At 47.2% G+C, this 12,397-nt stretch overlaps 1 protein-coding gene across 1 annotated transcript; it reads left to right on the top strand.

The window, feature by feature from the left end:
* Positions 1–461: 461 nt before the first annotated feature.
* Positions 462–7,427, top strand: LOC308154359 (testicular spindle-associated protein SHCBP1L-like; the record flags this gene model as incomplete). The annotated part of the gene is made up of 11 exons (XM_080527522.1): positions 462–824; positions 1,182–1,320; positions 1,670–1,862; positions 2,420–2,542; positions 2,860–2,955; positions 4,008–4,139; positions 4,292–4,421; positions 5,749–5,902; positions 6,071–6,321; positions 6,564–6,683; positions 7,305–7,427. 11 exons carry the CDS (start codon positions 462–464, stop codon positions 7,425–7,427), a joined length of 1,824 nt encoding a protein of 607 aa, XP_080383648.1.
* Positions 7,428–12,397: the final 4,970 nt, after the last annotated feature.

The following is a 12,397-nucleotide window of genomic DNA, read 5'->3' as shown; positions in this document are numbered from 1 at the left end:
GTTCCCGCTTGGGCCATATATAGCCTACTGAAAAATGTATGCACTCACTGAGAATCAGAATCAGAATCAGAATCAGAATCAGAATCAGAATCAGAATCAGAATCAGAAGACTTTATTGACATGACATGTAAACATGTTAGGAATTTGGTTTGGGACTCACTGCAATGTATGTGGCTTTGGATAAAAGAGTCAGCTAAATGGCATATATTATCATTATTATTATTATTATTATTATTATTATTATTATTATTATTATTATTATGGACGTAGCAGTATTCAGTTTCGCGCTTTCGAATTTTCAAAACCTTCCACTTCCAGGATCTCGCGAGATTGAACCTAAGAGTTCGTTAATTTTTCAGCAACTGCCCTTTGCGCCAGACTGCAGGGTATTTGCGAGTAGCTCCATCTCACACAGTTATATCACTAACTATAATAGAAAATTAGCCAACAAAGTTCAGATGATGGCGACCTGTTCCCCAGAGCCACCTCCTCCGGGTGAGGATGAAGATGTTCATGAAGAAACGACATCGAGAGGCGGCGACTCCAGCGAGGCGTCGACCCTCCAGAAGGCCCCGTCCAACAGTCCTGATCTGACCGGCGACGAGTCTTCTGTTGTCACTCCTCAAACCGTCAGGAGCAAAACGACTTTCAGCAGAGGGAAACTTCTCCCTCCCAATCCCGATGGCGAAGAAGAAGAAGAGCCACTTGATGATGATGAAGAGGGGGCTCAAATATTGCCCCAAACCTTCATCTCCCACCAGGCGCACACGTCCGACGAGTGGGTCGCTCTGTTCTGTGATCAGATGATCGCCAAGCAGCGTTCGGTGAGTCAGCTACCGTAGCTAGCTAGCATGGCTCACTTTTGATAGAAGTAATTTTTTTTAACACATCGTGACGTTAGAATTATAAGGTTCTATCTCCATTTTTGTCAAAATTGAGTTTTTTACATAATCTGATTCATTAGGTGTTTATTAATGCCTGTGTGGTGTTATTTTTTAAATGTTGAAATCTTTGAGTTAGTAATTCATAAAATACAAAGGTTCCATCTCACAAAACATAATGGAATGTAAACACTTTGACGCTCAATATCTCTGAACTACACTAAACGGAGATAGAACCTTATAATTCTAAGCTCACATATTTGATAAACATCTCATTTGTCACTGCAAATGGACTTTTAGGTAGAAGACGCGGATGCAGCGATCATCGTGTACATCGTTGACAAACTGGCCAGACAACAGTCTTGGACCGCGGTGTGGATGGCTGCCTCCGAGCTCCTGCGGGTCAACTCCGATTGTATCGAGGACCTGCCTTTCATCGGTGTGCTTGTCGAGGTATCAAGTGTTGTATTTACTTTTACTGAATCAAATTGAATAGCGTGGGTGTGTGGCTGTGTACAAAGTCAGAGATAGATGACATTTGCTGCTCGCAAGTTCGTTGCAACCTTAACTGTGCTTAGTGTCAGCAACACTTTCTTTGACAGGGGCTCCCTCTAGCGTTGGAAACAAAATACACAGTAGGCCACATTCAACTGTCAACCTCCAGTTGCAGTTCATGGTTGTTTGAAATATTAAGAACAATAAACACTTTATTTCATTATCTCCTCTAATTTGCGTTATTATTATTATTATAATTGTGTATGTCTAGGTCAACTGTTTACCATGTGAAGACAAAATGGTCCCTCTTCGAGTGTCAGTCTCTGTGGCGGAACCATTCTCCTCCGATTTCGCCAACCTGCGAAGAGAGCTGGTTGAAGAGGTCCTGAAGGAGCAAGATTACTTTGTGCCAATCTGGGATGTCTATCCTGTACAAGGGTTGGGCCCTGCTGTGGATAGCATTGCAGAGCGCCTGGAACATGCAAGGTAAATACTAGGGGGCGGCAGTGGCTCAGGAGGTAGAGCCGGCGTCTAAGGTTGGCAGTTCGGCGGTTCAAACCATGGCTGGTTATGTGTCAAGGTGTCCTTGAGCAAGGGTCGCCAGGGTCGCCATCTATGGCCGCATAAAATAACAAATTCCAACAATTGACTGACAACTTGATTGCATGGCAATAAAACGTTTTTTTTTTTTTTACTTTGTATTATTATTACTATTGAGGATATCTGAACATTGAAACCCCAAGGTTTGCCAGAAACAGATAAGCCTGGTCTTTGACTACATACAAATCTAAATAGAAAACCTAAATTGGAGGTTGCATTTTAGTCTAGATTTAGGCTTACGGCTTTAGTTTAGGCTTAATCTGTGTCTAGGTCCTCTGCAGCTCATCCAGAATGCTGCCTCCGGTCTGGTGTTCAATCTCCCCAAATTCTCCCATGTATTTGTCGCTTTGGACAAAGGTGTCTGCTACATGCCAACAATGTAAATGTAATGCAGTGTAGGTCAGCTTTTGACACCTGAGATCTTGTGCACAGAATTCTTGCAGGTTAGAGTACAGCCTGTATGAATCTCTCTGCTGCAGGTTTTTCTACGATTTCCTGAGGAGAGACTGGGACGATGAGGAGGAGTGTGAGGACTACGCTGGGCTCATTGAGAAACGCCTTCAGCTGTGAGTAATAACCATGTTTACTATGCATGCAATTGGTATGTCTGTGTTTCTTTGACATACCTTGATTACATAATCATCATTGACAATTGGTTGTGATTATTTCTCAGTTTGGTATTTCACTTTGTGGTAAAATTATTATTATCTTCACAAAATATAATGTTAAAGTGACATTGACACCATTGGCGGTATTCTGATTAATACACAACATCGTCTGTATATATTAGTTCATAATTAGTGTATAATTCGTTCATTGATGTTCGTGCTGAATCAAAGAATAAAGACCACTTCAGGGCAGGACACTTCATGCTCTGTTCCAGCTACTACGACATCCAGGATGGAACCAGAAGTCCGCTCAGCGAGCACTACAGGAAGACCCTGAAGAAGTACCGCAGGAAGCGCCAGGAGCTGACCAAGTTGGAATGGAATGGACTTTATTTGTCATTGCTACAGTACAGGTACCAAACAACGAAATTTAGGAGGGGTGGCTCCCCTGGTGTTTAGGAAAGGAAAAAGAAAACACATTTTAGAAAGAGCATAGATGCATAAAATCACAAGAAGGTAAGGAGCTGGTTTACATCAATAAAGGCTATGTACACAATCCACTGTACTATACTGCACAGATAGTCAACTAGGGTTGTCATATTGCCCAAATTTTTTTTTTTCACATTATTTTAAAGTGTCACAGTTTGCAGGCTTGAAAATGTACATGTTTGTGCCTCAGCACTAGCTGCCATACAATCCGTCCGGACTGTCCTGGGCCCAGAACTTAGGCCTTTTCTGTGTTCAGGGCCTTGACGGCCCTGTGGTAGAAGCTGTTCTTCAGTCTGTTTGTCTTAGCGGCCGGGGTCCTGTACCTCCTGTTCGAGGGCAGCTTGACAAAGTGTTCGTGCCCAGGGTGGGTCGGGTCCTTGGAGATCTTGGAGGCCCTCCTGAGACAGCGTGTTTTGTACAGCTCCTCCAGAGAGGGGAGGGGGGCGCCGGTGATCTTCTGTGCTGTTCTCACGACTCTCTGTAGCTCGTTTCTCTCCGCTGTTGTGCAGCTGTGGAACCAGTTGGAGATGCCGAAGGTGAGGATGCTCTCCACTGCGCCGTGGTAGAAGGCCACCAGTATCTCCTGCTTGTTGTGTTGTTTCCTGAGGCATCTCAGGGTGTATAGCCGCTGTTGTGCCCTCTTGATGGTGCCTTTAGTGTTGTCCTTCCAGGCCAGGTCATCCCGCATGTTGTGTCCCAGGAATCGGAGGGTTGAGACTATCTCCACGCTCTCTCCGTCTATGAGCAGGGGCTGGATCTCGGACTTTTTCCTCCTGAAGTCTACGATGAATTCCTGGGTCTTTGACTTGTTTAGCAACAGGTTGTTAACCTTGCACAGCTTGCTCAATTGCTGTACCTCATCCCTGTACGCCGCCTCGTCCCCCCCCGAGATACATCCCACCACGGTGGTGTCGTCTGCAAACTTTACGATGTAGTTGCTGGGGTTCCAGACCAACATCCACGGGGAGGCCCTGCCATGGGAGGCTGTGGAGTGCTGGAAGAAGTTCTACGACTTGTCCATGAGACGTAACCTCCTGAAGATCTGGGAGGAGGATCTGCGCCTTCGGTACCGACACGCCCTGTACCGATACCAGTAACCACACTGGTCACACCATAGCCCTGGGTCACATACATATACATATTTTAACTATACATATTTTATTATTCATAACCTAACCTATATATATATATATATATATATATATATGTGTGTGTTAGTGTGTGTGTGTGTATAAGGGTGGGATGGCATGGGACTTTCTACTGCCAGATATCCAAGCGCAGAAAGGGCCAGAGAGGATCAGGGAAGAGTGTGACACATATCGTGGCCCAGATGATGACAACAGACATGGTGGGTCTGCTTCTCCTCAGTCTGCTGCACACATGTGGAACATGAGTGGTGACAACTTAGTTTTGTAGTAGGAGTCGGAGCTACAGCTGTTTTGCGTTATTTATTGCTGTTTATTACAGAGGTTTGATCAGATCACAGCTTTGCTGTTACACCATATAGCGTCTAGGGCAGGGGTCGGCAACCCTAAATGTTGAAAGAGCCATATTGGACCAAAGAAACAAAAAACTAATCTGTCTGGAGCCGCAAAAAATGAAAAGCCTTATATAAGCCTTATAATGAAGGCAACACATGCTGTAAGTGTCTATATAAGCTATATTAGCCTACTATCAAAATTACTAAGTAGGCTACAAATACATAAGCCTTAGCACATATGCATACAACCGAATGCAAACGTATTGTGCTTTACAAAAGTTAAACACTAGGATAGCGTAAAGGGGGTCTGGGGGGTTCCCCCCCCCAATTTTTTTTAACAGAGTAGATGCAATTTCGTGTATTCCGGTGCCTTTTAATAGGTGGGTTGATACTTTTATCTGGCTATACTAGCATGAGAAAAAATATGGATACATTTGTAATTTCATCCGGAGGAAGTGAGCAAACCAAGAGATCAGCCAAAAAATAGGCAAATCTACAGACTGTAGACTACAGTACCAAATGAAAACTAGCCTCCCTCGTCCTCTTTTCACTATTTACTATCTAAACCCTCTCAGACCCACAGGAGCGCCGGCGCTCCCAAATATCATACCTTCTTTAGAAGTTCATAATTCGGAAACGGTTTGAGCTAAAGACAAGCCGATTTTTGCATTTAAAAGTAGGCAAATAGCGCTCCCTGGGAAGCTCCCGTTCATCGATGTGCGTCGCCGATGTCCGTCTATAAATCTAGCCACAAAGTTGTAGACAATGTGGATAGTTTCTTTCTTTGCCTGCCGCAGTACTTCGGCAATCCCTGTGGATATAGGTCTACTCTTGAAAAAAAAACGTCACATCCAGTCTCGTGTTGGGTCCAGTCAAAATGTATAATACTAGTCATGTGCCAACATATCCGAATCCTATTGGCCCACGTACAACATTACAGCGTAAGCAGGGAGTTGTAGTTCAAGGAGAGAGACCGCGGCAACGTAAAAAAAATAATCGTTGTTAATTTCCATATAATTTGTGGTCAAAGCCACAGGGAGCCACTGAAGATGGGCAAAAGAGCCGCGGGTTGCCGACCCCTGGTCTAGGGGCTATAGGGAGTAACAATATGATAAACCAGGGGACAAGAACCAGAGGCAATGGGAGAATATAAATAAATATAAATGAACCGTTTATTCCACCGTGACCCACACAGATCAAGAACTTCTCGTCAGACACTCTGATCCTGCAGCACAGCAACCTGTCAGCAGCTCTGGACTCCTGCTTCTCCGGTGACACGGTGGTGGTGTTCCCAGGAGAGTACCAGGCCGACGCTCTGGCGTCCCTCACTGATGACATCATCATCAAGGGTGAAATACCTCCTTGTTCCAATAATACCAAGTCTGAATGTATTGTGATGAACTGACGCGAAAGAAAATGTTCGATGGACAATAAAGCTCTTGGGATTTCAATGTGGGATATAGATATCGGTGTACTGAAAGGGAAGGTAAGAGTTTTGAAACACCCCCCCCCCGCAGGAGAAGGAGAGAGGCACGAGGTGGTGTTCTCCTCCAGCCCGGCCCAGGACTACTTCGTGGCGTCCAAATCGTCCGAGGTGACGCTGATGAACCTGACGCTGGTGCAGCACGGGACCTGCAACGGCGTGGTGGTGGTGGAGTCAGGACAGACCACCCTGGAGAACTGCACCCTGAAGTGTGAAGGCACGGGGGTGTGTGTCCTGACCGGAGCCTCGCTGGTCATGAGGAACTGTGAGATCTTTGGCGCTCAGGTACAGACGCTGCTCTCTCCCTCCGCCAGGGTCGTCATTGTAATGCGTGGAATGGAATGACGTGTGTGTGTGTGTGTGTGTGTGTGTGTGTTTGATGCCATTCCTCATTCTGTTCCATGCATCATCAATGAGACCGTCCTCCAATTTCTACCTCTGCTGGTCAAACCTGGGCAGGCAAGGTTAGGTCCAGGCTAGACCTGACCTGTTGGTGGTGGTGTTGATGGTGTTGGTGGTGTTCTCAGGGAGCAGGGGTGGAGCTGCACCCCGGCAGCACTGCAGAGCTGCATGGGAACGAGATCCACCAGTGCGGCCAGCAGGCCGCTAAGGACTCCAAAGACTCCCGGGGAGGAATCTTCCTCAAGGTGACTGGAATAACGGAAGGCTTTTCATAACTGTCTGGAACACGACTCCTCATGTCCTCTCCTGTCCTGCACTCACTAAGTCCTCAAAAAGCATCAGAGGAGAATATGTAACATGTGACGGCAGCTGGGGAAAGGGGGAACAAGTCGGCAACCAATCAAAATGTTCTGACTTTTATTCAGAAAAACCTAAATACATTTCAACGTTGTTGAAAACCAATGACACGCTCGCTAGTCAAGCCAAAATATTGCAATGCAATGGATTCAGTGAGTAATCCCTACTACTACCTATATGTGTAGAGTAGTGGGGATTACTCACCGAATCCATTGCATTGCAGTATTTTGGCTTGACGAGCGAGTGTGTCATTGATTTTCAACAATGTTGAAATTCATCAAAAAATGTTCAGCAGAAAACATTTGGTCGGTTGCCGACTTCACCAGCCGCTGTCACATATGAGGAACCTAGATCTTCACCAGCGTGTCCTCAGTAAGACATGAGTGGAGTACAAAGAGGACCTGAGGAGTCGTGTTCTTAATGCTCGCTTGCCTGTGCATGTGGACAGTACAGCATAGTGAAGTCTCTTTGTAATGTGGTGAGATGTGTTTCCATGGCCTGGTCCCCAGTCCTGCTCTCTAGTACTTTCAGCCCTGCTGGTGAAGAACCTGCTCAGCCTGAAGGACAGAGGATCTACCAGGGTTCCCACACCTTCTGAAACATCAAGGGATGCTGGTATGTCGTCCCCATAGGGGGTAAGACCCTGCGACATACCAGCGTCATGTCCAGGGGTTGTACTAACTTGTACATTAAGCCGCCTCACGCTACGGAAACAGGAGATAGGCTCCTTCCCTATGGGCCATTAGGCTCGAGAACCATCGGTTCTCAAAGCTACTTACTTATGTGGTCTTGACTACCTGTCCACTTTCTCACCTGGTTCTTGCTCTCTCTCTCTCTGGTGTGCCGACACCATCCTGCTCTCTCTCCTTCTCTCCCTCTCTATCCTCCTCTCTCCCTTTTGCTGTCAACCAAAAGACAAACATAACAACCAGAGTATTTATAATCTAATAAGAGGTATAAATTGATCCATATCAATTTATAACATAATTATAATTGAATTTTGGATTGCTGTGGGCAATGCAGTCAGATAATGTCATTTTGACATTACTCTCTCACCTGGAAAAAAAACATGTCCAACTATACTATACAAAACAGACATTTCCAATGCTTCAATCCACTGTCCATGTACTGTAAATATGCCATTATGGTATTACCAATGAAGCCCAATTCTAGCAGAATAAGAAAGATTGTATATCTAATTTAACTTAAGTAAAATAATAAAGTGCCTCCAGTTAGCTCTTTAGCTGGCATGTGTGCAGCAGACTAGCTCATCTCATCACCTCTGAGCTAGCTAGCTAGCTTGATAGTTCTTTGACACTATTTACAATGGAATTATAGTCATTGTCAAGTGTCAGTCAGACACTTTCTAGTCACAATAATAACGACCAATTTTAACCAACTTTCTCTGTCAGAACACTCAGCAATTATATTTGCTAACTTTTCAACTTGCTTACTTTCTATCTGAAGACATCTCACCCGGCAAAAACTCTCTCGCGTCGCGCGCACAATGTTGTATTTCTGGTTTGGAGCCGGAAATTGCAAAACGTCACGTTTGACGTCAGACTTAACAACCGGATATTCAGGGATATTCAGGGCATTTTTTAATTTTTACTACCCCTAGTGGTAGTGGCCCTAGGCTGCAGCCTAGGTAAGCCTATAATCTGCGCATGCTCGGGGCGCAATTTTTGAAATAGGAGACATAGGAGACAGCCAATTGGAGCGCTGCTACAGCTCACGTGTAAGCCAAAAGTATTTGGCCTGCCATAGACTTGCATTCGGCCGGCGCCCCGACTCCTCCCCCTATGTATTTTAACAGTGAATTTTACACACACACAGATAAAATGTTTATTGTATTGGAGGATTTTTAATGAATGCTGATAGGCGCCGACAGAATATCAGCCGCATTTTGTGAATAAACAATGTTTTTTTATTTTTTATTTTTTTACAAATCGCAACTAGGAAGTGAAGGTGGGGGCGGCGCCCCAGCGCCCTCTATCGGCCAGCCGCCACTGGTGTGAGGACGGAGAATGATGAGCATCATCAAGTCCCATCATGGATTTTATCTGGAATTTCACTGCCAATCTCTCCTCCATCACCCCGAAAAAGAGAACAGAGGATGAAACAACTTGCGATTTGAAAGTACCAGGCTACCAGATACGTATGCACATATTTTGCTACCAGGGTTGCCAGACAGAATTGACAATTTCCAGCCCAACCAGTCTAAAAGCTACCGAATCCACCCGTCCAGTGTGACCAAAAGTAGCCCAATCTGGCAACACTGCTTGCTACATTCGACTTACATGCAGCTCGCGTGAACACAGGTTCTTCCAGCAGCGAGCGCCTCCCGCTTCGATTGCAGACTTAAGTTAACGTGCGTGCAGAAAGATGCCACGAAACTCGTGTCCGGTAGCTTTATTTAAAGGAATTTCAAAAATAAAAGAATTGGCAGCTCTGTATGATATATTGGAGGAATCACGCAATGCGGGTGGATTGAAAATACGGAACAAACAGAGTCCCGTAATGGTTCAAAACGGGACGCATACGGAACGATTCCGTATTTTAAGGGACGGGTGGCAACCCTAGAGGTAGCTGTTGGTTAGCCTGGGGAAGGTAGCTGTTGGTTAGCCTGGGGGAGGTAGCTGTTGGTTAGCCTGGGGGAGGTAGCTGTTGGTTAGCCTGGGGGAGGTAGCTGGTGGTTAGCCTGGGGGAGGTAGCTGGTGGTTAGCCTGGGGGAGGTAGCTGTTGGTTAGCCTGGGGGAGGTAGCTGTTAGCCTGGGGGAGGTAGCTGTTGGTTAGCCTGGGGGAGGTAGCTGTTGGTTAGCCTGGGGGAGGTAGCTGTTGGTTAGCCTGGGGGAGGTAGCTGTCGGTTAGCCCCTGAGTTTTGGCCCTGAGGCTCCGGAAGAGGCCTCAACTTTTGGACGGCGTCGGTTCAGACTGCAGTTGGGGTGGCTGGGATCTTTGATCCTCCGGGCTTTGCTGACACACCGTGTGCGTGCGTGTGTGTGTGTGTGTGTGTGTGTGTGTGTGTGTGTGCGCGTGCGTGTGCGTGTGCGTGTGCGTGCGTGTGCGTGCGTGTGCGTGTGTGTGCGTGTGTATTCATCACTGAGGGGGACAGAACGGCTGAGGTCCTGTGAGGCCAGGAGATTAGTGGTATTGTGGGTCCTTATCCCCTCCTCTCCTCACCCTACCACTCCTGTCCTCACCCACTGCTGTTCTCATCCCCTCCTGTCCTCACCCCTCCTCACCCCTCCTCACCCCTCCTCACCTCCTGTCCTCACACTCTCCTCTCCTCATCCTCACCTCTCCTCTCCTCACCCCTCCTCACCTCACCTCACCTCTCCTCTCCTCTCCTCTCCTCACCCCTCCTCACCTCATTCCCTTCTGTCGGTGAGGATTACTCTCTAGTACACATTAGGGACCCTCTGTAGTACACTACACATTAGGGACACTAGTACACTACACATTAGGGACACTAGTACACTACACATTAGGGACACATTATTGGCCTGCAGCACCATGTCTTCTGATTGGCCTACAGCACCATGTCCTCTGATTGGCCTACAGCACTCTGTCCTCTGATTGGCCTACAGCACCATGTCCTCTGATTGGCCTACAGCACCCTGTCCTCTGATTGGCCTACAGCACCCTGTCCTCTGATTGGCCTACAGCACCATGTCAGTAACACTGCTGATGCAGAACCAGACACCCCAGTAATTATAAACAATTAATACATCTCTGCATCAGCAGGTGGTCAGGAGGGTATACCGTGTGTGTGTGTGTGTGTGTGTGTGTGTGTGTGTGGGGGGGGGGGGTTGTGTGGGTGTGGGTGTGTGGGTGTGGGTGTGGGTGTGGGTGTGGGTGTGTGAGTGTGTGGGGGGGTGGACAGAGACACCCAAGTGTGTGTGTGTGTGTGTGTGTGTGTGTGTGTGTGTGTGTGTGTGTGTGCGCGTGTGTGTGTGTGTGTGTGTGTGGACAGAGACACCCAAGTGTGTGTGTGTGTGTGCGCGTGTGTGTGTGTGTGTGTGTGGACAGAGACACCCAAGTGTGTGTGTGTGTGTGTGTGCACGCGCGCGCGTGTGTGTGCGCATGTGTGCGCGCGCGTGTGTGTGGACAGAGACACCCAAGTGTGTGTGTGTGGGGACGACGACGACACAGAGACACCCAAGTCCACACACGACAAGACGACACATCATTCATCCGAAATCACAGAAACACAACCCCCCCCCAGACACATGTGACCCGTCACTCGGCCCGGGACAGCTGGGGGGGTTAGGGTGGGGGGGGGGGGGGGTGGCGGGGGGGTGGCGGGGGGGGGGGGTTAGGGTCGGGGGGGTTAGGAACAATGTTGAACAGGCTGTCTCTCCACACGGCCCAGTGATTCCATTCCTGATGACAGCCCCTGGGGAGGGGGGGGCGGGGGGGGTGTAAGGCAGCAGAGGGGGGGTAGGGCAGGGGAGGGGAGTGGTTTTTGTGTGTGTTTAAGGCAGGGTGGGGGTGTTGGTGTGTGTGTCACTGCTTGAGTGCGTTGGTGCATGCCACTAATGCTGGGCGCAGGACACGCTTCAGCTGGTGTGAAAATTAAAATGGAATTAGTCCAGCAGGTCAGTGTTATCGTAGCTACGGAACGCCTGAATACATTCAAATAAACCTGTATAGGGGAGTATAGAAGATGGGGAGTATAGAAGTAGGGGAGTATAGAAGTAGGGGAGTATGACAAGATGACAAGGCACTTTCAGGCACTGCCCTAAACTGGTTTCGATCCTACCTACAGGAAAGAAGCTACTATGTCTCCATTGGCAACTTTGTGTCAAAGACACAGAACCCCAAATTGCTCCCAATGAGCGGGCCGGCGCCTTGCATGGTAGCTTGCCGCCACTGGTGTGTGAATATGTGTGTGAATGGGTGAACGAGTGGCCGTTGTAAATCGCTTTGGAATAAGTCAGACCAGTGTCCGACCAAATTAAAATGACATGTGTGGTTCCCCAAGGGTCAATCCTTGGCCCCCTTCTATTCAATCTCTACATGCTTCCATTGGGACACATCATAAAAAAATACAAAATTGCCTACCACCACTATGTGGATGACATTCAAATCTACATAGCCCTCTCACGGAACGACTGTACTCCCATAGAAAAATCTCTGTAATTGCATTGAAGGTCAGAAATCTTATGTAATTGTAGACTCCGATCTAAACTTCAACTGCCACATGAACCCGATAACTAAATCAGCCTACTATCACCTGAAAAACATAACAAGAATGTGAGGTTCCAGGTCCAAACAAGACCTTGAAAACTCATCCATGCATGTGTTTCAAGTAGACTTGATTATTGTAATGGTTTACTAACAGACCTATCTAAAGGAGCTGGTCTACTAACAGGCCTATCTAAAGGAGCTGGTCTACTAACAGGCCTATCTAAAGGAGCTGGTCTACTAACAGGCCTATCTAAAGGAGCTGGTCTACTAACAGGCCTATCTAAAGGAGCTGGTCTACTAACAGGCCTATCTAAAGGAGCTGGTCTACTAACAGGCCTATCTAAAGGAGCTGGTCTACTAACAGGCCTATCTAAAGGAGCTGGGGCCTGTTCCACTATGCGAGATTAAC

Source organism: Nansenia antarctica (genome assembly GCF_963989245.1).
Source record: "Nansenia antarctica genome assembly, chromosome: 3".
NCBI classification, from domain to species: domain Eukaryota; kingdom Metazoa; phylum Chordata; class Actinopteri; order Argentiniformes; family Microstomatidae; genus Nansenia; species Nansenia antarctica.
The sequence above is the reverse complement of the archived record's forward strand: the minus strand, read 5'-3'. Positions and strand labels throughout refer to the sequence as shown.